This window comes from Theropithecus gelada, chromosome X (assembly GCF_003255815.1).
Source record: "Theropithecus gelada isolate Dixy chromosome X, Tgel_1.0, whole genome shotgun sequence".
Classification (NCBI taxonomy): domain Eukaryota; kingdom Metazoa; phylum Chordata; class Mammalia; order Primates; family Cercopithecidae; genus Theropithecus; species Theropithecus gelada.
The window spans coordinates 151,034,129-151,059,373 of NC_037689.1; the positions used below are offsets into that span (position 1 = coordinate 151,034,129).

Sequence of the window (25,245 nt, forward strand, 5' to 3'; positions counted from 1 at the left end):
TCTGGCTGCCTGAGGGCTTTCTCCCCTTTCTTCAGGGCTCTGGGCCACTAGTTTCCAACAGATGCTTCTGAGCCAGGAGCTTCCCCAGAGACGAGGGGTCAGGGCCCTGCTGAGCCGCCAGGAGGGCTCTTGGCTGAAGTCAAGGCCAGGCCATGTACACTGAGGCCATTTCAGTTCCATGAGGATGTGGCAGGCTTAGCTCGGGCTGGGAAGAAGCAGAGAGAGAGGAGCTGCAGTGGGCCCCGCCAAACACTGTAATGGCTGCAGGAGGGGCAGCCTGGGCACCAGCGGGTCCTTGGATCCTTGCCCCGGGGCCAAGGAGAGGGATGACAACTTTGCAATGCTTGGCAGAGGGGGAAGGCAGTGTGGCCAGGGCCGTGGCCTTGATGCTTTCAGTGTGGGGAGACCTTAGCCCCTTACTTTGTCACCTGGAGGGAAGAATGACGTGGAGGGGAGTGGGTGGCACCATGCTGTGGGCCGGGACATTGGCAGACTCGCCAGCGACCTGTGGCTGCTTTGGCTTTCTCCGGTGTGCCCGCTCCTCCTCTCCTCCTCAGCCACTCCCTTTATCCCCTCCCTCTTCTCCCTCCCTCCATCCCCCTTTCCCTCCCTCTCTTTGCCCTTCCCTCTTGTCCCTCTCTCCCCTCCCCTGTCTCCCACCCTTCCTCCAGCCCTCTTCCTTTTCTCACCCCTGGCCCCCCAGGTAATCTCAGGGCCACAGAAACCGTGAGCCACTAAGGCCACACCAGAAGACCACCAGGGACTCACAGCATGCCCGCTGCACAGGGCGCATCTTAACTAGGCAAGAGCAGGGAGTGAACCAGAGTGGACAAGCCCAGGACTGGTGGTGGGGCATGGGCAAGACCAGCCACTGATCAGTCCCAGCACACTGCCCTCACTTCAGCGTGGGTTCCCAAATGAATTTGGGGGGCAGTGAGAGCCTCTGCCTCCAGCTATAGCTAGTGTTAGCCACTGCAGGGCCCCGGCAGGAGGCATCGACACTTCCAGTTTCTGGATACCCATGGTGGGCAAGACCCCGGAGTGATCTGGCTTGTGGGGCCTGGCAGAGCATGAGGGCCACTGGCCCAGCCTGGGAGGTGATTTTTGCACTTCGAGGGTCATGGCACAGACTGAGTGAAGATTTGCAGAGAATATTCTGGAAGATGGGATCTCAGTTGTGTCTCAACCACTCCCCTGGCTTCTTCTCGCCTCCGTCTCCCCAGGTGTCCACGCTTAGCAGCTTTCTCACCACTGCCAAACCTTGCCTGGGCACTGGGACCGTAGGTGGCCGCCTGTCCCCAGCTGTGGCTGAGCCAACATTGCACTTGTGAGAAGGCCTGACAGGCAGCATGGGCGACATGGCCAATAGTTCCATCGAGTTCCACCCCAAGCCCCAGCAGCAGCGGGATGCCCCCCACGCTGGAGGCTTTGGGTGCACGCTGGCAGAGCTGCGTGCCCTCATGGAGCTGCGAGGGGCCGAGGCACTGCAGAAGATCGAGGAGGCCTACGGGGATGTCAGCGGGCTCTGCCGGAGGCTGAAGACCTCACCCACAGAGGGTAAGTCCCTCTCAGGCTGCGTGCCACCCAGTCCTGCTCCCAGCCTTCAGAGGAGCATCCTGAAGGTGTCATTACCCCCAGGGCTGGCCAGGGTCAAGAGCCACCTGTGCCCCTCCTCTCAGCCATTTCCCTTGAGGAGGAGATGCCCTGAGTAACCTGGGTCCTCAAGGGGGTGTGACCTGACCCCCTCGTCCCCGCGCCTCCATAATCAGGAGTTCTCTGCTCTATAGAGTGAGGTTGGGGAGGAGGAGATGGGTACCTCATGGGATGCACATACAGGCGGAATGGGCCCCAAACAGAAATCCTTCCAAGGAACAGGGCAGGGTGGGGAGGAGGAAGACAGCCCCATCTCTATATTTGGAGATTTCCAGTGTGCTCAACCCTGTGTTCAGTTAAGGGGGATCATAACAGAAGGAAGGGGTGCAGGGTGCAAGCCTTCGGAGTTGCAGGTGATCAGGGCCACTCCTGGGAAGAGAGAGGATGGCCTGGGGATGGCACAGAGCCATTTGGCTCTGGCGGGAAGGGGTGGCTGAAGCTGGGACACGGGAGGCCCAGAGTGCTGATCAGAGGTGGCACTGACTGGCCACAGGCTGTCCCAAAGAGGCACCAGCCCAGGGCAGTGTCGGTCTCACTGCTGAGGGAGGCTCTAGAAAGCCCGGTGAGCACTGTCTAGAAAGATCTGGGGTGGAGGCCTGACTGTCCCCATGGGAGGCAATGCTCCACCCGGCCTTGTGAGGCCTGCCCAGCCCTGGTTGCTGGGGTCTGCCATGAAGCAGGGACCCCCAGGAGCCAGGCCCAGCCCCAGATTCTAGGAGCCACAGCGTTCTCTGGCCCTGCATGCCTGGCATGGCTGCTGGGGCTATCCCAGCCTAGTGCCAGGCCTGTGCCCCAGCCAGTGTGGGCTGATTTGATCTGCCACCCGTCTGGGCAACGCCTGGGCCCAACCATCTCCTCTGCTCTCAGCCGCGAGGCTCCTTGGCACCTCCAGCCTCCCACTCTGCCCTCACCCTCAACCCAGAGACTGTTCTCCTGTGGCTCCGGCCTCGGCCCCATCTGTCTGCAGGTGGCACACAGGCTGCAGGGAGGAGTGGAGATGGAGGACGGGGGCTGCGGGCCAGGTCAGGAACTCTGGGGTCTACCTGGGTCTCCCTAGCTTTGTTCCCTGGAGCTGATGCGCCTGTGACATCCTGCCTCGCCGCCGCACACACCCTCGCAGTGCAGCTGCTGCTGGGGCCGATGTCTTTGGCTCCACTCCCGAGCATCTCTTGCCTTCCCTCCTCCTTGCCCAGCCCCCGAGGAGGCTGGGTGGAGGGCCATTTATCCACAAGGGCTCTGGCCTCTCCCAGATCAAAGGAAGCAGATGGGCCTCAGCTGTCTGCTCTTCCCCCTGTCTGCCAGGCCTTGTTAAATATTTAAAATGTCAAGGCTCCTGGGAACCTGCCCGATTCTGCCATGGAGCTCAGGAGTTCTTGCGTGCCTGTGGAGGCAGGGCACGGAGAAGGGCAGGCACACAGGTGGGTGGCTTGGCCTCTGACGGGCTTCCAAGCACCTGGGTCCCCAAGGCCACAGTGCAGGGAGCCGGCCAGGCCTGGATCTGCTGCCCACAGAACGAGCAGCAGAGGACCGGCCCCTCCCCTCTTCAACCCTCAAGGTCCTCGGGCTTGAGCTGTCAGTGCCAGGAGCGGGTGACTCTCTCCCCGCATCCCCTAGCCCAGCCGTGCACCCAGACCTGGTGCTCAGACCCGCCCGCCCCTCAGTCCTCCTCAGACACAAGGGCCTGAGCCACGGGGGCAGCTGGCTTCATTGTGCCCCAAGCCCCATGCCAATCCCCTGACAAGGTGGGCAGACTTGGGGCTGCCCAGGAGGCAGGCACTCCCCCGTGGGGCAGGTGTTTTATGGCGCATGGTGCCTTGCGGGAAGGGAATTTTATCTTCTGGTGGCACACTCGTCAATCCACTGCCCTCCCTGCCTTGGGAGCACTCCAAGAGGATTCCAGAACCCATCCTGGAAACCGCGCTGCTGTTGTCAGGAAACCTGGGTCTCAGGCTGAACTCAGAGTTGGGTTCGCCCGGGAACCTGGCCCCACCCGGTCCCCCTCTGGGCTCCACAGGCAGTACTGGAAAGGAGGGGCGGATTAGCTGGGAGCCGACACGATATGCTCCTAATCCAATTCCGATGGCATCTGGCCTCTGCTCCAGTCAGGCAGCCCATCTGTGTCCATGCCAACTGGCCAGCCCTGCCCCCATGCCCTGGACCTGGACTGCCCTTGGGCCTGCTGGGGAAGCATGTGTTCCTCTTCCCTGTCAATGGGTGCTGTGGTGGGGCAGCCATCAGGACCCCGAGCCCACAGGAAGGGTAAGGCCACAGGGCCAGGCCAAGGGCAGCTGCCTGTGTAGGCCAAGGAGAAACGAGCAAGGCTGCAGCTGCAAGGGCAGATCAAGGCCAAGGGAGAGGCTGATTAGGGTGAGGGAGTTCCTGGGGAATGGGCCAGGGGTCCCGTCTGCTCTCAGGGACAAATTGGGCATGTGAGGTGAGGCAGGCAGGAGGTAGACTTGCATGGAGGCTCCAGGCTAAGGGCAGTGGAGACCCCAGGTGTTTGGGGAGCCTCCTCTGTCCCTCTCCCACCCCAGAAGCCCCGCGATTAGTATGTGCTTGGTCTCAAGTCACTTGGGGGGTCTTGTACTCCCTAGTACTGTCTCCACCTGGCTTAGCTCCTGTAATTCCAGGAGATAGTCCCAGTCCGGAGCGAGGTGCACACCCCTCAGTTGGGTCCCTGGTCCCCAGCCCCCTCCCCACCACCCAGGAAATGAGGTCGTGAGTTACCCCCAGGCTCCCGATTGGGGCAGGCTCAGGCCTCAGCAAGGGGCCTTTGGCTCCTGAAGAAACCTGATCCACGGGGAGAGAGGCAGGGACAGCTGCGGCTCTTCTGGGTGGGGAGGATGCCATGTGGCCATCACCCAGCTGGGGCGAATGAGCTGTGGCTTTGCAGGCGACAGCTTCTGTTCCACTGCGGCCAGGGCTACCCCTACCCCTATCCCTCCTCAGAAGCCCCAAGGTTAGCATGTGCCTGTTCTCCAGTCATCTGGGGAGTCTTGTGTGCCTTCCCAGACCCACTGTGAGTGCCCCATGGGCTGGGGCTGGGCTCTCTGGTCATCTGGTCCCTGCAGCAGATGGCAGGCGTAAGCCCAGCTGCCCAGGGCTGGGAGCTGCAAGCTGCTTTCTGTCCACTAGGTGTCAGTGTGGGTCTGGTCATGGCCACCACAGCACCGGGCGCCGGGTGAGCCCCCGGGAGGGCTCCTCCGCATCAGCGGGGGCTGAGAATCCTGGGGCCAAGGGTGAGGCCAGAGGATGGTGTCATGCCACATGCCTACCCTGATAGAAAGTGGCTGAGTGGGTGTCCAGGCCTGGATGCCAGTCACACATGTAAGTTTCCAGTACCTTCAGGCCAAGGAAGACTGAGAAGTGAGCATCCTCAAGGATGACAAGTGACAGAATTGGATAGGGACAAGTGGCTCTGATTGTGAAGGCAAAGTCCATTTGGGGCTTCTGAATGGCTCTGGGTGTCATTCAAGTCGCCATGTAGACGAGCCGTGAGCCCTGGCTGAGGGCTCAAAGTTGGCGCCGGAGCTACATTAGAACCAAGGCGGCTGGGTCCTGAGGGCCCTGTGCTCGCCGGGTCCTGTCGGGCAGCGTAGGTTCTGTCCTGACCTGGGCCACAGGCCAGAGCTCTGACTCATGGTTACAGGGCCCTCTCCACCTCCAGCCTCAGTCGCCTTGTCTGCGCCCTGCAGAGAGCAGCTGATGAGCAGCCCAGGGTGGGCAGTGTCTCCCTGACCCCTGCGAGGCCATGCAGCCCAGAAAAGGCTTGAAGACTTCCCAGTCTCCTCCCTCAGCACCGTGACTCCGGTTTGGCTTCTCCCTGCCTGTTCCCCACCGGGAACCCACTCCCATGCCTCTCTTTCCTCACGCGACACCGTTCTTCCTCTTTGGGTCTCTGGACCCAAGAACTTGCATCTCCCACTAACTCTCATGCTCCCTCCCCACTGCTTCTTCCCCGAGAAACTTCTGAAAAGTAGGCCTCCATTCCCTGTCGCCAGCAGTCGCAGGCACCCTGGAGACTCCCGATCCCTTGTCACTGGCCATGCTCATGCCCCAGTCCCTCGGGCCCTGCCCACCCTCTTTGCAGGCTGTTCCTATCCTCACATGTTGGGGTGTGTGACACTGCCAGTCTTTGGGACTGGCTGGCCCTATCTTACAGAGCTGGGGAGCGGGGTGTTGGTGACAAGCCTGCTCAGGGAATTCATAGGCTAGGAGCAAGAGAGGTGTTTCCTGACAGGGACAGAGCCTTGGCCTAGTCTTTGGCATCTGGTGCCATCCCTGCCTCCCCTGATTGGTGGCCCTCCCCATGTCTCCACTAAAGTGCCCTGGACACTTGCTCTCCTCCCCAGGGGACGGTTGGCTGTTCTCTTCTGTCCTGTCTCCTAGCAACCCTTGGCTGTACCTGGCAATACCCTACTGGGCCCCCTCTGTGCCCCCTTGTTGGGTCCTGTCCCCTGCCTTCCGTGCCCCCTCAGCGGTAGTATGGAGGTGGCCAGGATAGCACAGGGAGCTGGGACCTGCTGGAGTCCGGGAGCCTCCTGGCCTGTTTTGCCATCTGTGTGTCAGGAGGAGGATGGCTAGGGACTCCCCGTGACAGCAGCCAGAGGGCCGCGTGCTCACTCCCACGTGCACACCCCCAGCGGTCTGCAGAAAGGCTCCTGTCTAGAGGGAGAGCCAGGCGCTGGCCAGACGGCCCCAGAGGGCTGCTGCCACCCAAGGAGCAGTCAAGCAGGGCCACGTAGGAGGCCTGGGACACACAAGGCCGGCCCGTCCCATCCCATCCTCTCCTTCTGTGCTTCCCGGGCACCACGCAGGCCTGGCGGACAACACCAATGACCTGGAGAAGCGCAGGCAGATCTACGGGCAGAACTTCATCCCCCCCAAACAACCCAAGACCTTCCTGCAGCTGGTGTGGGAGGCCCTGCAGGACGTGACCCTCATCATCCTGGAGGTGGCTGCCATCGTCTCTCTGGGCCTCTCGTTCTATGCGCCGCCGGGAGAGGAGAGTGAAGGTAAAGCCCGGGGGCCTGGGCTGGAAGGAGGGGGAGGAATGGGGCTTGAGATGAGAGAGGGTCACAGGATGGTGATGTCTCCTCCACTGCTTCCCTTTTGTCCTTGGCACAGCCTGCGGGAATGTGTCAGGAGGCACAGAAGATGAGGGTGAGGCCGAGGCTGGCTGGATAGAGGGGGCTGCCATCCTGCTGTCTGTCATCTGTGTGGTGCTGGTCACAGCCTTCAATGACTGGAGCAAGGAGAAGCAGTTTCGAGGCCTGCAGAGCCGAATTGAGCAGGAGCAGAAGTTCACGGTCATCCGGAACGGGCAGCTCCTCCAGGTCCCCGTGGCTGCGCTGGTGGTGGGGGACATTGCCCAGGTCAAGTACGGTGAGTGCCCTGGTCTTCACCTACCCTGTCAAGGAAGCTCGGCTCCTGCTTCTGGGGAGGGTGGGCCAGAGGAGACCCCCAGCACAGGTTCTCCCCGGCGGCATGGGTGCCGCCACCTGCAGGAGGCCGGAGGTGGGGGACGTGGGGGGAGCACCGGGCAGGGCCGAGTGGGAGAGTTTCAGACACAGCAGGCCCCCCAGGAATCAGCTGTCCCCACAGCCTCTGTGGAGGGCTTCCCCCCTACAAAGGATGCAAATGTCCTCGTTCCCCAGAAGGAGGAGGGCTCCCAAGTCCCTTTCCCAGGCGGCCCACGGCACCTGACGGGACCTCCCCTGGGGCAGCTGGGAGGAGGTGGTGGGGAGAAAGGCCTCTGCTTCCCGGTGTTCTAGGCGACTTGCTGCCAGCCGACGGCGTGCTCATCCAGGCCAATGACCTCAAGATCGACGAGAGCTCCCTGACGGGCGAGTCTGACCATGTGCGCAAGTCAGCCGACAAAGATCCCATGCTGCTCTCAGGTGAGGGCCACCCTCCTGGCCAGCCTGGCACCAAGGGGCGTCAGCAGCCACGTAGCCCAGCAGGCGGCCTGGACAGGATAATGTCCACCAGGGCCTTCCAGCATAACCATCAGGTTGGGACTCTGAGGACTCCGTCCACCATGAGGCCTGATCGTGGCAGCTCCAGCCACAGGGCGAGGCAGTTGGCCCTCCAGGCCCAGGAGAGTGCTTTGTGTCCTGAATGGGAAGCCCCAAGCAGAGAGGCTTGTGGGGGTCAGCACAGCACTGTGCTTCTCCCAAATCCAGCCCCTCGACAATATCCAGTGGGGCTAGTGTTCCCTTTCCGGAAGGTTTCAACGTAGCCCAGTGTTTATCCCAGTTGGAAACGTAGTGTGAAACGGGACAGGAAGGCTGGAGGCCCTAAGTGGGCCCTGTGGGCCTCGGGGTCCCCTCCAAGCCAGGGAGGAGGCTTCAGCCTAGTTTTAAGGTGGACACAGCCTCTAGCGGCCTGGACGCCGCGTCCCTGCTTCTGGGAGACCCTGGGAGACAAGTTGTGGGCACTGAATATGTCTCCCACTGGGTGGTGCAAATTCCTGTCTCAGTCTCTGTGTTGCTGTTCCAGGCACTCATGTCATGGAAGGTTCTGGAAGAATGGTGGTGACCGCCGTTGGTGTGAACTCACAGACAGGCATCATCTTCACGCTGCTTGGAGCTGGTGGAGAGGAGGAAGAGAAGAAAGATAAGAAAGGTAGCGCAGCAGTGCCGCCAGTCCCTGGCGCTGGTGGGAGCTCCTTCCATGCAGCCCATTCTCTCTTTGCGGGCTGGTGCCACTGAGGGCTCAGGGAGAGCCAGCCCAAGTGGGTGGGAGGCCGGGCCCTCTCTTTTGATTCTCCTTGGAGACTTCTCTTCTGAGGATTTTCCCCCTAAGGGCCGGCAGGCCAAGAGCCCCTCCAGTGCTGTGGACAGGGAGCTTCCCTGAGACCACCATCCCCAAAGGCTTCGGGATCCCATACTTACCTAGGCAGGAATGGGGTCAGAGGGACAGGGGCCACGAGGCAGCCAGGGAGGTGGGGGTCAGAGGTCAGAGGAGGCTGGGACAGGTGAGGGCAGGGCAGCCCACCTGTGGGTGGTGGCCCTGCCCTGGAGCTTACAAAGCTAGGCAAGCCTGAGCCAGGAGGGCCCATTCCTTGCCGTGTGGCTGGAGCTGTCACCATCAGGCCCTGCAGTGGGTGGAGTCCTCAGACCCTCTAACCTGAGGACTATTCAGAGAGGCCCTGATGGACAAGATCACATTGCTGTCGCAGCTCCTTCTGACTGGGCGGCCTTGGTCTGGCCTGGGCTTGCCTTCTGGCCACTCCTGCAGCGAAACCACAGTAGGGAGCTGCACCCACATGGGAAAGCTCTGTTTCCTGCCAGGGACCTCCAGCCAGGGCCCTGGGGCCAGTGCGCGGGGCGTGGGGACGTGGGGCAGGCAGTCAGGGCCCGGGGGAAAAGTCAGCCCTGACCCCAGGAGGCAGCAAGGGAGTACCTGGATGACCCTCTGTGGCCTGGAAGCTTCCACGAGCCCTGCCTTCTGGCAGCCTGGGCCTGTGTCTCCCTGTACCGGCTCTTCTTTGTGGCACCAAGTCCTGTAGGGCTCAGTGCAGTGTCACCCCAGTGAGTGCCCTGGGGGTGCACAGGCAAATGGGTGGCCCTGAGCCTCATCTGGGCTGGGCTGGAGTCCCTAGGCCTCTGTCCTGGGAAGCCCAGCTTCCCCTGCCTGGGCTGCCTCCTCATGCCTTGCACACATTGCCCTCTTCCATCATCCACAGGAACCCACGCTCCTCTGGAGTCTCCAGCCACCCTCCCCAGGCTGCTCACCTTCTCTGTACCTTAAATGAGAGTGTCCTCCCTAACTGTTCCAGGCCTCTCCTTTTTTTTTTTTTGAAATTGACAAGACCACTTAGCCCCTCCCAGGCCCCACCTGCCCCTCCTCTCCAGCACCCTCAGGCTGTGTTACTTAGGAGTCAGAGCTAGAGGGCTTCCTGGAGGAAGGGAAACCTGAGGGGTCCCTGGAGGGAGAACAGCAGCTGACCAGTTGGGGAAAGGGTAGCCGCAAGACCAGGGGGCTCCCTGCTCACCCTCCCCGTCTCTCCTGCCCCATCCCCATTGTTTGGTGCAGCCTGCCCAGTACATGCCTAGGATACTTGCCTTCTACCTGCACCCAACCCCCTATTTCTTGTCTCTTGACCTTGACTCCTAAGCACCTTTCTCCAAGTGTGCTTCCCCTCCTCACCTTCCCCCTACTCCTGCCTCTTCTGGCAGGGCCCAGCCCTCCTCTTCCAGCAATACTCATCCCAAGCCTCCCCCTGCCTCCCTCCTCCAGAGGCCTCCCAGGGCTTGTGTGCAGGCTGGGTCTGGAGTCCATGCTTCCTTCAGGCCCCCACGGCCCCAAGGCTCTGCTGTCTCCCCTGCTGTGCTGTGCGGTCATCACACTGCCATCTTGTGTCCATGGGGGTCTCCCCTCCCTGCAAGAAGGCCCTCTATGCCCACAGGAACCCTGGGCAAAGAAGGCCTGATCAATGCCCCACCCCTGGCTGAGGGAGAAGCGGTGCTCTCCCTGCTGCCTGGGGACCCCAGATCCCAACCCCAACTGCCTGGGAGCCACCTGGCACCATCTGTGTCCCTGGATGCCCAGTGACATGAGCCATTGGATGGGTGACTGGCCACAAGCCCCTCCTGCCCTAGTTGGTTGGATTCCAGAGCTAGGGCTGGTGCAGATAGGGCCCCCCAGGAAGTTCCTCTAACTGCAGCTCTCAGAAGGGGTGGCTGTGCCACCACCTGAGCCCCTGGATAGGGCCACTTGGGGCCAGCCTGGCCTTCCAGGGCTGCTGGGTGCTAGTGCTCAGGCTGGCACTCCTGTGCAGTAGCCCTGGGTTGACCAATGAATGACCTAAAAGCACCCGGCAGAGTCCTAGAGTCTCATTCCTTTGTCCCTTTAAAACACACACTGGGGCCAGGTGCAGTGGCTCATGCCTATAATCCCAACACTTTGAGAGGTCAAGGCGGGTGAATCACTTGAGGTCAGGAGTTCGAGACCAGCCTGGCCAACATGACGAAACCCCATCTCTATTAAAAATACAAAAATTAGCTGGACGTGGTGGTGTATGCTTGTAGTCCCAGCTACTTGGGAGGCTGAGGCAGGAGGATCACTTAAACCTGGGAGGTGGACGTTGCAGTGCACACACACACACACACACACACACACACTGAGCTAACTGCTAGATGTGACTGCAGGGAAAACCGATCCCTAGGCAAGGGGAGCTGGGTGCTGTCTGCCTGGCTTCCAGGGGTTAGGGGCCATCTAAGTGAACCCCTTGAGCTGGTTTGCAAGGAGCAGACATCCTGACCTGGGGAGGTTCCAGCTTCCAGGAACCTCCCACTGCCAGCTATGTGTGACCCAGGGCCTTTCCAAGACTGGCTTTAGGGGTTCACTGTAGGGCTGAGCTTAAGGCCCAAGGGGGAGCCCTGGGCAGAGGTCTGGCTCAGGAATGCCAGTGTTCATGGTGACCGTGTGCTGGGAAGTGGTGACGGGGTGAGCCTGGAGAGGACGGGGCATGAAGAAAGTGCTGTGGTGGGCAGTGCTTAGGGTCACCAGCAATCAGGCCCCTCCTCCCCACCCCCTCTGCCACGCGGCCCCCAGGCTGTGCTGTGCATGTGCATGTATGTGCCACACGGTGTCCTCAAGCCTTCGTGTCTGTCATCCCTCTTCCATTGTAGGCAAGCAGCAGGATGGGGCCATGGAGAGTAGCCAGACCAAAGGTAACGGGCGCCGCTGCTTGGGTACCACTAGCTTGGAGCCCTGGGGGTGGGGCTGGTGGAGGGCACAGTGTGGGGGGAGGGTCACTTGCCTCAATGGCAGGAGCAGCACTTGGAGACCAGGTGAGTGGGCTGCACAGTCCCGTCCCAGTGCAGAGGGAGGAGAGAGCACACCCCTGGGGCTGCACAGGGCATCCTGGCCACAGACACTGCTGGCAGCTCAGCCCAGCCACCTAGAGGAGACCTTAGCCCAGCATGAGTGGGCGCCCCGAGTCCACTCTGGCCAGATGAGAAAACTGAGGCCCAGAAGGGCTGACTCGCCTGAAGTTCTGGGTCCCAGTCAGTGTTTCCCAGGCCAGCTTCCTTTCAGCCAAGCCTGTGGACCTGGGAGACAGAGTGGTCCTCTGAGGGCCAGAGGCCCGGCTCTCCTCTCAGCCCCAGACGCCTGGCAGGTGCCGACACCCTAGGGCCAGCGTGTGCCTGGCTGTGAGACACAGGAAGCAGGAGACAGGGTGGGGGGAGGGGGGAGGAGGCTGGCCGTGGCCCACGGAAGAGAGGAGATATGGGCCAATGCAGCAGCCAGCTCTAGGTGCTGGGAGGCCATGGGGGACAAGGCAGGTCCTGACCCTCAGGAAGGTCATGGGCAGAGATGACCCAGGCAACGCCCAGTATGGAGCTGGGTTTGGGAGGGCACTGGGGGACAGCCCAATGGCTGGAGCCCTGGGTTGAGGAGGTGGCAGCAGGTGGGGCACAAAGCTAGAGGGGACTAGCTGCGTGGGGCAATTGTGTCCTGACGCTACTCAGAAGAGGAGCCATGGCAAATGGCCTCGGGCTGGCAGGTGAGGAGGAGCAGGAGGAGGCAGAGGTGATGGCGGTAGTGCCAAGAGCCCCAGTGGATCGGGGACCAGAGTAGTGAGGGAGAAAGACGAGTCTGCTCTCCCCAGGTCGCTGCGTCAGTCCCTGGGCACAAGAGGGAGGTGGGGTGGCCAGGATTACTCTGGGCTGTGGAGTGGGTGCGACCAGAGCTTGGCAGGGAGGGAGATGAGGAAGTCACAGAAGCAGAGGAGTGGGTAGAGGAGGGAGCCAGAGTGGGGGGCACACCCCCACCATGTCGAGGGCAGCAAGGATGAGGAGCACAGGGCCCACCAGAGAAGAAGGGAGAGGAGCTGTCTGCTCCAGGGGAGAGACAGGGAGGGTGCTGGAGGGACAGATGGAGCCTGAACAGACGCAGGGCTGGCTGGTGGGAGGAGAGTGCATGGGGCTCCTGGGCCTCCCTAAGGGAGGTAGGAGGGGGCTCGGACAGCAGTAGGCAGATGAGTCAGCTCAGGGTTCTGGAACATTCCTTGGGCCACAGGCCTCTGCTCTCAGGTATTATTTGGGGCATTCCAGGACTGGTCATCCTGTCTGTGTGCCCAAATTCCTTGTGCTGTGTCTGTCCTCCCTTCTCCCGAGAGAACCATCTCTGTCCCACCTAGAACAGTGCTGGAGCCACCCCACCCACCCCAAGAGGGCTTGAGCTTAGGAGGCGAGAGATGGGAAGTTGATAGACTTGAAATAGGAGAGCTCCACTGAATCCCGTCTCCTTTCTATGGTGTGGCATGTCTTACCCCACAAAAGCCCCTTGTAACCCCTTCTCCCCAGCCAGGCACTGACCTTGGCCATGGGGTTCCTCTGTGTGCAGCTAAGAAGCAGGATGGCGCAGTGGCCATGGAGATGCAGCCCCTGAAGAGCGCGGAGGGTGGGGAGATGGAGGAGCGGGAGAAGAAGAAAGCCAACGCACCCAAGAAGGAGAAGTCTGTCCTTCAGGGAAAGCTCACAAAGCTAGCGGTGCAGATCGGGAAAGCAGGTAGGGACAGCAGGAGGTGGCGGGCCCAGGCCATCAACTGGGCGTGGAGGACACTGGGCTCCTGGAGATGAGCCCAGGCTGTGCAGAGCAAGTGGGAAGGAATGTGGCAGGTGAAGTGTGGGCCAGGCAGCCAGGGGCACAGGCCAGGGCCGGCAGTGGCCATCGGGGTCTGGTGCAGCCCTTCCCTAGCGAGCATAAATCCCAAACCCTCAACGAACACCCCAGGTCACACACTGAGCCACTGCCCATGAGGTGCCCCTACCCAAGGCTCATAAAGCAGCTGGGGGCATGCAGGGCTGGTACCCCAACTTCTCGGGGACAGTGCAGGATAGACTCTTTCTAGCCCTCCCCAGCGGTGCCTCTCGTGCCATCAGGCCACAAAGTCCACTCCCCAACCCCAGCAGAACTCCAGAAGAGGCCACGCAGAACCCCCTTGCAAACAGGCACCAGCTCACCTGCTGAGCCAAGCCCGCGCTGTTTATCCTGAAACGCAATGCAAATCTACAAGGCCTTCACAAATGCCTCCAAGACCATGCCCATACCTCTTCTTCTCTCTTCCTGTCCCCCTCCTTCCCTCACCCGTGGCAACCCCTTTCCTCTCCTCCCTCCTCTGTGGCAGGGCTGGTGATGTCCGCCATCACCGTCATCATCCTGGTCCTCTACTTTGTGATCGAGACGTTTGTTTTGGAAGGCCGGACATGGCTGGCAGAGTGCACACCGGTCTATGTGCAATACTTCGTGAAGTTCTTCATCATTGGTGTCACTGTGCTGGTCGTGGCTGTCCCAGAGGGCCTGCCACTTGCAGTCACCATCTCCTTAGCTTACTCTGTCAAGGTAATCATAAAACTTACAGTTTATACTGTTTACAGACTAGGAAACTGGGGTAAGAAGTCATTGGGCGCCTTGGCAGCAGTATAAACTGGAGGACATTTAGGATGGCTCAAGGGAGGAGAGGAGGTGCCGAGCAGGGACCCAGGGGGCAGCTTTGCTGATCTGTCAGCTCAAGTCCCTGGGCATGAGATGCGCCAGAAAGCAGGCAGGCAGTGGAATACCCAGGGGTCAGCATCTGCACAATGTGCGCAGTAGGACGGAGGGGCCGGGAGGCAGTGGGGAGGCAGGGAATCAGCAGAGGGCCTGGGACACTGGGAGGCAGTGGGAGGAGTGGAGGGAGCCAGGAGTGGGGTGGTGGGGTGGGAGAGCTGCAGGGCTGGTGGGTGGGTAACTGAGAGGGGGCTCGGGCAGGGAAGGTCCCAGGTGCTCATCCCACCCCCACCGTTGCATGAGGTTTCTGATGCCTTATAGCCTTGCTATTGGCTCAGGGCTGACCGAGGTCCCCAGTGTTCTTAGTGCCACACGTGGAGCTAACTGAGCAGAACAGAGTCGTGCGGTGTTTGTGTTGACATCTCTCACTCCCCCACCCCAACAAGCACCTGGGCCAAATGCCCATACCCTTGCCCTTTGCAGAAAATGATGAAAGACAACAACCTGGTGCGCCACCTGGATGCCTGCGAGACCATGGGCAATGCCACAGCCATCTGCTCTGACAAGACGGGCACACTTACCACCAACCGTATGACCGTGGTCCAGTCCTACCTAGGGGACACCCACTACAAAGAGATTCCGGCCCCCAGCGCCCTGACCCCTAAGATCCTCGACCTCCTGGTCCATGCCATCTCCATCAACAGTGCCTATACCACCAAAATACTAGTGAGCTGGAGCAGAAGCGGGCGGGCAGGGCTGGGGGTGGGAGCAGCGGAGGGACCTGGCCAGGGTGCCAGGTGAGCTGTTGCAAGGTGCTCATTAGGCCCCCCCTTGAGAACTTTGGCCCAGAGCCACAGTGGTCTCTGGGGTGCTGCTTACCTTCCTGCCCATCCCTGGCCTCACAGGTGGCTCTGGCTGGGAAACTGCCTGTGGCTAAGGCAGACCTTCCTCTGCTCCCCGCCTCCCACACCCTAACAATATGGTGACCACAAGGGGACAGAGCTGGGGCTCCAGGGGCAGCATGGAGGGTGGTCACAGGCCCCCAGTGCCATGCTAGCCCTCCTCATCTTGCAGCCTCCTGAGAAGGAAGGCGCCCTCCCACGCCAGGTGGGCAATAAGACGGAGTGCGCCCTGCTGGGCTTCGTCTTGGACCTGAAGCGAGACTTCCAGCCCGTGCGCGAGCAGATCCCGGAAGACAAGCTTTACAAAGTATACACCTTCAACTCGGTCCGCAAGTCCATGAGCACAGTCATCCACATGCCCGACGGTGGCTTCCGCCTCTTCAGCAAGGGGGCCTCAGAGATCCTGCTGAAAAAGTGAGTGAGCAGCAGGGAGGTGCTGGGGTATGTGCAGAGTTTCTGATGCTATTGTTGTGGTAAAAGAGGCCAAACATAAAGTTCACCATTTCAACCACTTTACAGTGTCCAGTTGAATGGCATTAAGCACATTCACAATATCATGCAACCGTCACCACTAACCAGTTCCAAAACACCCTCCATCACCCTGGAAAGAAACCCCAGACCCATGAGCAGCCCTCCCCACTCCCCTCCCCAGACCTGGCACCCACTCATGTGCTTCCTGTCTGGATGGATTTCCCTGTCTGGACATTTCCTATCAAGGGACTCATACAGTGTGTGGCCTTTTGTGTCTGGTTTCTTTCCTTAGTGTAAAGTTTTTCAGTTTCACCCAGGTATTAGACCTTCCTTTTTTGTTTTGTTTTGTTTTGTTTTGTTTTGTTTTGTTTTGTTTTGTTGCTCAAGCCATCCTCTTACCTCAGTGTTCCGAGTAGCTGAGATTACATGTGCATGCCACCACGCCCAGCTAATTTTTAAATTGTTTGTAGAGCTGAGGTCTCATCATGTTGCCCAGGGTGGTCTTGAAGTCTTGGGCTCAAGCGATCCACCCATCCCGTCCTCCCTAAGTGCTAGGATTACAGGAATGAGCCACTGCGCCCAGCCCAAACTTCCATTCTTTCTAAGGCTGAGTAATATCCCATTGTATGGTAAAGCACATTTTGTTGGTCCATTCATTCATTCATCCGTGTACCAGTATGTGAGTCGTTTCCACCTTTTGGCTGTCGCGAGTCACGCTGCTGTGAACATTCATGTACAAGTTTTTGTTTGAACCCATGTTTTCAATTCTTTTGCGTGGACATCTAGGAGAGAAATGACTGGCTCGTGGTGTCCACCAAACTGTTTTCCACAGGGGCAGCAGCATTTCACATTCCCACCAGTGACATAGGAGGGTTCCACCTTCTCCCCATCTTCAACAGCACTTATTTTCTGGTGTGTCAGTGCTGATGGGGAGGCCATCCTTGTGGGTATGAGGCAATATCTCCTGGTGGTTTTGATCTCTTTTGATGTGCTGAGTGGCCATTTGCCTGTCTTCCTTGGGGAAATGTCTGTCCCAGCCCTTGGCTTGGTGCTGAGTTGGGTTGTTCGTCTTTTTATTGCTGGGCTATAATGTTCTTTATATATTCCAGATCCTAGATCCTTATCAGCTATGCGATTTCTACACATTCTGTCCCATTCTGTGGCCTGTCTTCACTCTCTTGATAGTGTCCTTAGATGCACAAATGTTTTAAATTGTGATGACGTCCAGTTGATCTATTTTCTTGTTGTTGCTTAGAGATGATGAAAATTTTCTTAGAGATGATGCAAATTTTCTGGAATTGGAGACTGGTGATGGTTGTGCAACTCTGTGACTATACTAAAAACCATTGAATTATCTACTTTAAATGGGTGGACTGTGTGGTGCGTGAATTATATCCCAATAAAGCTATTAGAACAAAGTGAGGGAGAGCGCACAGCGTCACCTCCAAGTGCTCTGGCTTCCCCACTCCCACTCAGCCTTCCCGCACTCCACACCCTTGGCCTTGGCGTCTCTGTCCCCCACCCACCTGGCTCCTCATGACTGCCATCCCAGGGCCCTCAGGGCAGGGTCCTCTGCAGAACGCCCAGGGCTCCCCAAAGGCCCAGGCCCAGCCCTCCTTCCTGCATTCAGTGGACTGGACCACCAAGTGCACCCTGCCTGACCTCCCCACCCACAGCGCTCTCCCGAGAACTCTGCCAGGCGCAGCGTTCACCGCCAGGGCCAGGACCACCTCCTCCTTGGAGCCATCCCTGCTGGTGTGGGGGCCTCAGCCCTCTTTCTGTGCTGCTTTTTTGGTGGGCACTGGGGGACACTGAGGCACTGAGGATAAAAGGCCCAGCCCAGCTTCACTCTGCTGGCTGTGCATACATGAGCAAGTTACTCCCCCTACTCCCATGCCTCAGCTTCCCCGGCAGCATGGAGATCACAGAACACTTATCTCTGGGGAGGGGTGTGAGGACTCTGTGGGTGAATCCACATCCGTAGGAGGCCCTCCGTCTGCACAGCTTCTGTTATGATAATTTCCTTCATCACCAGCCTCCTGTTGAGTGGCAGCACCTGGCACTCACAGCCCCACTGGCTTCTTCCACCACGCCCACCTCTGTGGCCCTCAGCTCCTTTGCTCCCTCCTCTCCCCACCTGAATCCTCCTAGTCCTGTCCCTTTTGAGAAACTCCTGGAGTCATGAGTGCTCTACTGAGGCTGTGGCTGCCTGAATGTGGTTATAGCAATTGTCCACAGACTTCAGTTTTTGCCCATGTTCCACCCCCTTGTCCCATGAAGTATCTGGTGGAGCTGCCATGAGCCGCATACTCCTGCCTCCCCCTCTCCTGGTCTCTCAGCCTGCAGCAGTGCATGAGTGTCCTGGTGCCTTCAAGCAACAGAAATGGATTCTCCCCCAGTTCTGGAGGCCAGAAGTCCAAATCAGGGCCTGGGCAGGGCTGAAGCCCCTCCAAAACATGTCAGGCAGGACACATCCTGCCTCCTCCAGCTTCTGGTGGTGGCCGCCAGTCCTTGTGTTCCTCGGCTTGCAGCTGCCCCTCTCTAATCTCTGCCTGTTGTCACACAGTGTTCTCCCTGTGTGTCTGTGTTCCCACACGGGGCTCTCCTCTCTGATAAGGACCCCAGTCCTTGGCTAAGCCCCCAATCCAGTGTTACCAGAACTGTTTCCTGTTGTTCTCTCCCCACCTCCACCTCATCTCTGCCCACCCCCTGCCTAGGTGCACCAACATCTTAAACAGCAATGGCGAACTCCGAGGCTTTCGGCCTCGGGACCGGGACGACATGGTGAGGAAGATCATTGAGCCGATGGCTTGCGATGGCCTCCGCACCATCTGCATCGCCTACCGGGACTTCTCTGCAGGCCAGGAGCCCGACTGGGACAACGAGAACGAGGTCGTGGGTGACCTCACCTGCATAGCTGTCGTGGGCATTGAGGACCCCGTGCGGCCCGAGGTAGTCCCTGCCTTCTCTGTGAGCTGCCCTGGTAACTGTGCCCTCTGCCCGAGCTTGTCCAGACTGGTAGGGGTGGCCTTCCTTCACACATAGTTGCTGCGGTCCCTCCGTAGTACACTTGAGCCCTGTCCTGGGTGCTCTCGCCCTGGCACCCGCACAAAGGCTCTGTCTTGCCTGCTGGGAGGCCTCTCCTGCTTGGCCTATGGGCCCAGCTCAGGCTCCACCTTCTACCAGGTGAGAAGGTGGCAGTGGCAGAGAGACCGTCGACATTTGGGATCTGATCTGCCCAGGACTGATGGACTGGAGGTGGTGCTGAAGCCTGAGGGGACACAGGTTTGGGGGACAGGGTGGGCGTTTATTGCTTGAGAGTTTGGCTGGGGCTACTCAACAGTCAGGACGTCCCGTGGGGAGCTCATAGCAAAGGTCCTGGTGGGAGAGGGAGCCCAGAAGCATATCTCCATATGGACGATGCCACCAGGGGAGTCCAGACGAGGGAGACCTTGAGGTCTGTGTGGCAGATGCCACAGCCTTGACGCTGGGAAGTCACTTTGTTGTTGAAAGATCCCAGAGCCTGGAGGGATCCAGGCCTGGAGGATGGCCAGCCCCGGAGGGAGAGTGTAAGGTGTGGGGTACCCCTCTGTCTCCCCAGGGCCTCTGCATGGCACCCACCTCTGTCAGAAGCAGGGCCACTTTGATCCTGCCTATCACCCTGAGAACTTGTATTTGTAGGAGCCACCCTGGGGGTGCAGGTGTAACCCGGGAGGAGAAGCTTCTGGGCTCTCCTCTGGGAGACAGGTATGCATGTATTGGATCACGTAGCAAAGACACTTGATTCAAAGACAGTGCATCTAAACACCAGCCATGGGGTCATGTCAACAGAGCAGCCCTGCGCCCCAAGGAGAACATGGTCACTACGCCTGGAGAGGGAGCACCTCAAACCTGCCCTGGGAGAAAATGGGTGGTAGCGGAGGACAGGGCAGAGAAGTCCAGCGAGGGCAATGGGCCCCACGATGGTGGGCAGTGGCGTGAGTCCCGGACCCCGCTGAGCCTGGGAGAGCAGAAGGAGAGGGTGCTGGTGAGGTGAAGCAAGGCCACACTTGGGGACAGGCTTAGAGGCCTTTCCCTTCAGGAGCCATCGAGTCCCTCTGTTGGACCAGGGAGCAACTGAAGCACGGAGCGGAGGAAGGAATCTTGCCAGAGGGTCCTGGGGAAGAGGGCCAGCTCCTTCCCAGCTTGCGAGTGGCTGAGAGAGAGTCCAAGTGGTAGACCACAGTGACAGGGCCAGGCTGTGGAGGCTGGGCAGACCCCCACAAAGACTGGCCAGCCTGGTGGTGGCTGAGGACACACAGAGGGCCCAGTGAAGCCCTGGTTGCCAACAACAGGCAGTAGGCACAAGGGCCTCACTGAAACCTGCCAGGGTGCTTGGAGATGTGGCACGGCTGCAGCCAGAGGAGGGCCCGCGGGGCTGGGCCCTGGGAGGCCACAGGAAGCCTGTGGCAGGGGTGGTATTGATGCTGGAGCTGGGCCAGCGGGGGCCACTGGCAACTTCTCCAGACACCTGGCTGGCTGCTGTGCTGTGGGGCCTTGGGGAGAAGGCAGGGAGCAGGGCTGAGCAGGCGAGGAAGGACAGCCTGGCCTGGCCCTTTGGGGCCCTTTGGGGGTTTCTTCCTTTGGGGAAGAAACCGGGCTACACACACTGGGCCTGAGGAGGCAGGAGGCCTGGGTTCGCAACTGCTGGTTTTCAGGCTCGTCACGGCCACTTGGTGGCAGCAGAGGGTGGCTTCCAGACGTTTCAGGGCCAGGCATTCACTGGCTCAGAGGAGAATTGTCTTTCTGTGGCTCATGATCTTGTTATCCAGCACCCCAAGATCCTCAGAGAGTAGAAAGTGTCCCCGAGGCTGACAGCGAGGCCACTTGGTGGTATTCGCTGCAGGGACCATTGGATCACTCTGCCACAGCCTGAAGCGGGGCCCCAGCTGTCTCCCTGGCAAAGGTCACAGCCCCCCTGCCCATGGCCTCAGGGGCTGCCAGCATGCCGGGACTCCCAGGTCAATGTCCTCCCCTGGCCTCTCCCGGCTGCCCCGCCCCTGGCTCCTGCTCTTGCGTGTCTACTCCACCCACCCCAGGCTCCCTAGGCCTGGGGGCTTGGCCACACCTAGGCTTCTGCACTCACCCGACAGTGCTCACAAGCCCCACTGCCTAGGCTTGACCTCCTCATTCAGGTTCCCAAACTCTGAACCTGGCTCCTCTTCTCCTCTCCCCTTGCCCCTCCACCTCAGTGGCATCAGCTGCCTGACCCTGTCTCTCTGTCTCTGAGCCTGAAGAGCAACTCCCTGTCCCCCCACCACTGGGACAATGCCACCACCTCCCGGCCGGTCTCCTGGCTTCCCGCCCTCAACCCCGTGCAGTGCTTTCCACTCAGCACTGGGGAACCTCTTTCTCTTTCTCCAGAATCTAATATGATGCAGGTGCCCCCCAACTTTTAACAAATTTTTAACTTGGTGCAAAGGCGACGCGCAGAAACTTTACTTCGAGTCCCATACAACCATTCTGTTTTTCCCTTTCAGTGCAGTGTTCAGTGAGTTACATGAGATAATCAGCACTGTATTCCACAGTAGGCTTTGTGTTCAATGCTTTTGCCCAACTGTAGGCTAATGTAAGTGCTCTGAGCACGTGTAAGGTGAGCTGAGCTAAGCCATCTCTGACTTATGGTATTTTCAGCTTATCATGGGTTTATCGGGACCTAACCCCATTGTAAATTGAGGAGCATCTGTGTTTGAAAAAGGAAATGTGCACTACACAACCAAAGCTATGTTCTGCTTCCCCTGGAGAGGAGAAAGATATGTTGTCCTGCAAAACTACACTAGGAAAAAGATTAACTCCTGAGAAAAATGTCTTAGGTTTTATATTGTTTTAAAATATCATAATAAGCTACAGAGGCAAGTGAGAGAGGAGTCCAGGTGCCCACCCTAGCCGTGGTGGACCCTCTGGCTACCTGGGAGCCCTCAAGGTGGCTGAGGGTGCGAGGCCCCCTCCTCCTTCTTCTTTAGAGCTATGTCCCCTGCCAGCCTGTCTGTAACCCAGGCTGACCCTGGCTCAGCAGCCCCGTGTCTGTTTTCCAGCTGGAAAATGAGGTTGACAGAGCTGGGTGATTTCTATGGTCGCCCAGGTGACCTTTCCAGACGCGAGTCTGATGGTGCCCCTGAACAGCGTAAAGCTTCCAGTGACTTTTCCCTGCCATGCCTCTGCCATCAGGGCCTGGATCTGTGTCGTCACTGGTCCCCAGGGCCTGGCACTCCCAGGGCCTGACACAGTGAAGGAGGCAAGCACCTGCTCATTGCGGCTTGGCTGGGGCGGGACAGCCCTGCCACCCTCTGGGCCTCCTCTGGGCCTATGCCTCCACAGGGGCCCTGCATGGGGACCCATGGTTTGGCTTTACTGTCATCTCTGCTGGACTTTGGGCCGGCCGCAGATCTGATGGAGGAAGGGGTACTGCTTCAACCCAAAATACGTCTTGCCTCGATGACCCCACCCACCTCTCTTATCTCTGCTAGGTCCCTGAAGCTATCCGAAAATGCCAGCGTGCTGGCATCACAGTCCGCATGGTGACTGGAGACAACATCAACACGGCCCGGGCCATCGCAGCCAAATGTGGCATCATCCAGCCCGGGGAGGACTTCCTGTGCCTGGAAGGGAAGGAGTTCAACCGACGGATCCGCAACGAGAAAGGCGAGGTAGCACCCAGCTGTCTGCCACCCCAGACCCTCCTCTCCTCCCCCCAGCCCCCTGTGTGCCCGCCCTAGCTCTGCAGCGTCCTTGTGCTTCCCCTCCCCAGATAGAACAGGAGCGGCTGGACAAGGTGTGGCCCAAGCTGAGGGTGCTGGCCCGGTCGTCTCCCACCGACAAGCACACGCTGGTCAAAGGTAGCCGAGGTCCCACACCCCTTTCCTGGGGTGGCCAACCTGAGGTTGTCTGCTTCCTGACACCAAAAGCCAGGTTCCCAAACAGGTCCCCAGGGCCTGCCTAGGAAGCTGGGTCCATTTGTCCCATTAGCCCAGAGCAGCAGGGCAGGGGCCCATGAGGGAACTGGGGTTCGGGGAGGGCCAGTGACTCACTCCAGGTCACACAGCGAGTCTCTAGAAGCAGTGGGTCTAGAGCCAGGGACCCAGGGTCGTGTCCCCAGGCCCTAAGCAGATCCCTACCCTCCCACCCTGGCCCTGTCACTCAGTGAGACTTGCTTACTTATTTGGGGATAGGAGATGATCCAGGTGACAGGGAGCACAGATGACTGGGACAGTCAGGACGGGGCAATCCTGAAGGGTTTTCACAGCCAACCTACCCCCATAGCTCCCTGGGCTACACAGGGTTGTGGTGACAGATGGCCCCAGCCCTGCCCTGCCCTGATTTGTCCTGCAGGGATTATCGACAGCACCACTGGCGAGCAGCGGCAGGTGGTGGCTGTGACAGGGGATGGCACCAACGATGGGCCGGCCCTCAAGAAGGCGGACGTAGGCTTCGCCATGGTAAGCCACCTGGTGCCAGCCCAACTCACCATGGCAGATGAGGCCAGCGTCTGTCCCATGGACATTAGCTTTGTACCAGGAAGTGGGAGCCAGTGTTGGGGCAGGTTACAGAGTGCCTGAAGGTTCTTTCACTCACATCCTGGCCACTTGGGCCGGCATGGGCTTGGCCAGTCAGGGGACATGTGGTTAAAGGCATCTGCTGTGATGCCCAAGGTGACAGTGGGCCCCAGACATACTGTGGAGAGGAAGGGGAATGGGGGGCAGGGGCTCATCACTGATGGCATTGCCCACCCCCAGTCCTCTCTAAATGAACTGTCATCCCCAGATGAGGTAAGCAGAGTCCCCAGATGTGCTCTTCCTCTGCACTTCCTTCCTGTTGCTCACCCACTGAGTAGGGTGGCCCTGCAGACACCACCCGCATGGCAGGTTGCAGCCCCACAGTGGCCCCACAGCCACTGAAAACAGCCGCTGAACGCAGCAACCTGGCGAGCACCTCTCCCTGCCCTACCGAAAAGGAGTGCCACCCGGGGAACCCAGCCCAGTCCTTCCCAGCACCTGTAGCCCAGAAGGGAGCTCCAGCCCAAGCTTCAAGAGGTGGCAGCTGTCACAGGGCCAGGCTTGGGGCAGAGGAGAGGGCTGAGCAGCTTGGCACAGCTGCAGCTGCGCCTGCATGGGCAAAGACCCACCCGCCCAGGGTGTCCTCATGTAGGACTTCCCACGGCTCCTTAGCCAGCAAGCGTCTCTGGAGTGCTAAGAACAGACCACACTGCTTGGTGGCCACGTGGTGGCAGCTGGGCTTTATGTGTTTATGAGCAAAGCCCCCCTCACTGTGACATGTGACAACTTACTGTTCATAGTACTAGAATGTGTTGCATGAAAACAACAACAACAACAAAAACAATGCTGTTCTTGGCTTTGGGGGGCGGGGTGGGATGTTATTCAGAAGGGGAGGGCAGGGAGTCAGCCCAGGTAGGCCAGGTGATCGGGGGGTCTGGGGAAGGGGCCCCCACAAACACTCTGTGTGTGTGAGTGTGTGTCACCCCGCAGGGCATCGCAGGGACCGACGTGGCCAAGGAGGCCTCCGACATCATCCTGACCGATGACAACTTCACCAGCATCGTCAAGGCCGTCATGTGGGGCCGTAACGTCTATGACAGCATCTCCAAGTTCCTGCAGTTTCAACTGACGGTCAATGTGGTGGCCGTGATCGTGGCCTTCACAGGCGCCTGCATTACTCAGGTGGGTAGTGGGGGCTGCCGCGCCCCTGCTGTAGGACACCTGGGCTCAGGCCTGAGGGCCAGATTGTGAGAGTGAGGGTTTTGTTTTGTTTGCTGCAGATTATTTTAGTTGACATCAAATTCACATGCCAAAAATTCACCATTTTCAAGTATACAACTCAGCACTCAAAGTTTGAGAACATTCACCATGTTGTGCAACCATCGGCTCTATCTAGTTCCAGAAGACTGTCATCATCTTAAAAAGAAACCCTGTGCTCTTGAGCAGTCATCTCCCCATTTCTCCCCCAAACATCCCAGCCCCCAGCAACCACTCATGGGCTTCCTGGGTCTATGGATTTGCCTGTTCCGAACGTTTAATTCCTGTGGGATCAAATCATATGTGGCCTCTTGTGTCTGGCATCTCGCTTAGCACCGCGTTTTCAGGCTCACACACACAGAGGGCAGGACCTTCTGCCTTTTCATGGCTTCATAACACTCCATGGCACAGATTGCCACATTATGTACGTCTGTCCTGATGGACACATGGCTTGTTCCCAGTTTTTGGCTCCTGTGAATGGTGCTGCCAGGAGCATCTGTGTATGAGTTTCTGCATGGGCTGTGCATCCCATGGGAACCCTTTCTCAATAGTCCCATGTTCCCCATTGGTGAGTGTCCAGATTTTCTTCGCCCCCCCCCCTTAGAAAGGGGGGGCAAATAAATACCTATTTGTTGCTGACAGGGATTTAAATTGCCTGCTGATCAACTTGGTCTTTTCAAAAAAAATTTTTTAATTGAGATAAAAATCACCTAACAAACTTCACCAGAACCATTTGAACCTTATGAAAGTACCTAACTCAGAGGTTTATATTCCTCCATAACGTCGAGCAACCATTGCCACTGTCTATTCCCAGAACACTCTCATCACCACCCCAAAAGGACACCCAAACCCCGTGAGCAGCCACTCTCTACTCCCTGAACCCCAGCCCCTGGCACCCACTCATCTGCTTTCTCTCTCTATGGATT

At 59.0% G+C, this 25,245-nt stretch overlaps 1 protein-coding gene across 6 annotated transcripts in view; it reads left to right on the plus strand.

Annotated features, from left to right (window-relative positions):
* The first annotated feature begins 1,223 nt into the window (after positions 1-1,223).
* Positions 1,224-25,245, plus strand: part of ATP2B3 (ATPase plasma membrane Ca2+ transporting 3) — a 47,658-nt gene continuing 23,636 nt past the window's right edge. For 2 of the 6 annotated variants that reach the window (XM_025371734.1, XM_025371736.1), the window contains exons 1-16: positions 1,350-1,557; positions 6,471-6,668; positions 6,781-7,038; positions 7,428-7,553; positions 8,155-8,356; positions 11,070-11,077; positions 11,292-11,333; positions 13,012-13,176; positions 13,796-14,010; positions 14,641-14,883; positions 15,232-15,473; positions 18,248-18,482; positions 22,037-22,216; positions 22,318-22,405; positions 22,899-23,005; positions 24,053-24,244. In XM_025371734.1, coding sequence (XP_025227519.1) covers positions 1,350-1,557; positions 6,471-6,668; positions 6,781-7,038; positions 7,428-7,553; positions 8,155-8,356; positions 11,070-11,077; positions 11,292-11,333; positions 13,012-13,176; positions 13,796-14,010; positions 14,641-14,883; positions 15,232-15,473; positions 18,248-18,482; positions 22,037-22,216; positions 22,318-22,405; positions 22,899-23,005; positions 24,053-24,244 — 2,709 coding nt within the window. Of the gene's footprint in view, positions 1,558-6,470; positions 6,669-6,780; positions 7,039-7,427; positions 7,554-8,154; positions 8,357-11,069; positions 11,078-11,291; positions 11,334-13,011; positions 13,177-13,795; positions 14,011-14,640; positions 14,884-15,231; positions 15,474-18,247; positions 18,483-22,036; positions 22,217-22,317; positions 22,406-22,898; positions 23,006-24,052; positions 24,245-25,245 lie in introns of all 6 variants that reach the window. The other 4 variants (XM_025371739.1, XM_025371737.1, XM_025371735.1 and 1 more) reach the window with 3 other exon arrangements.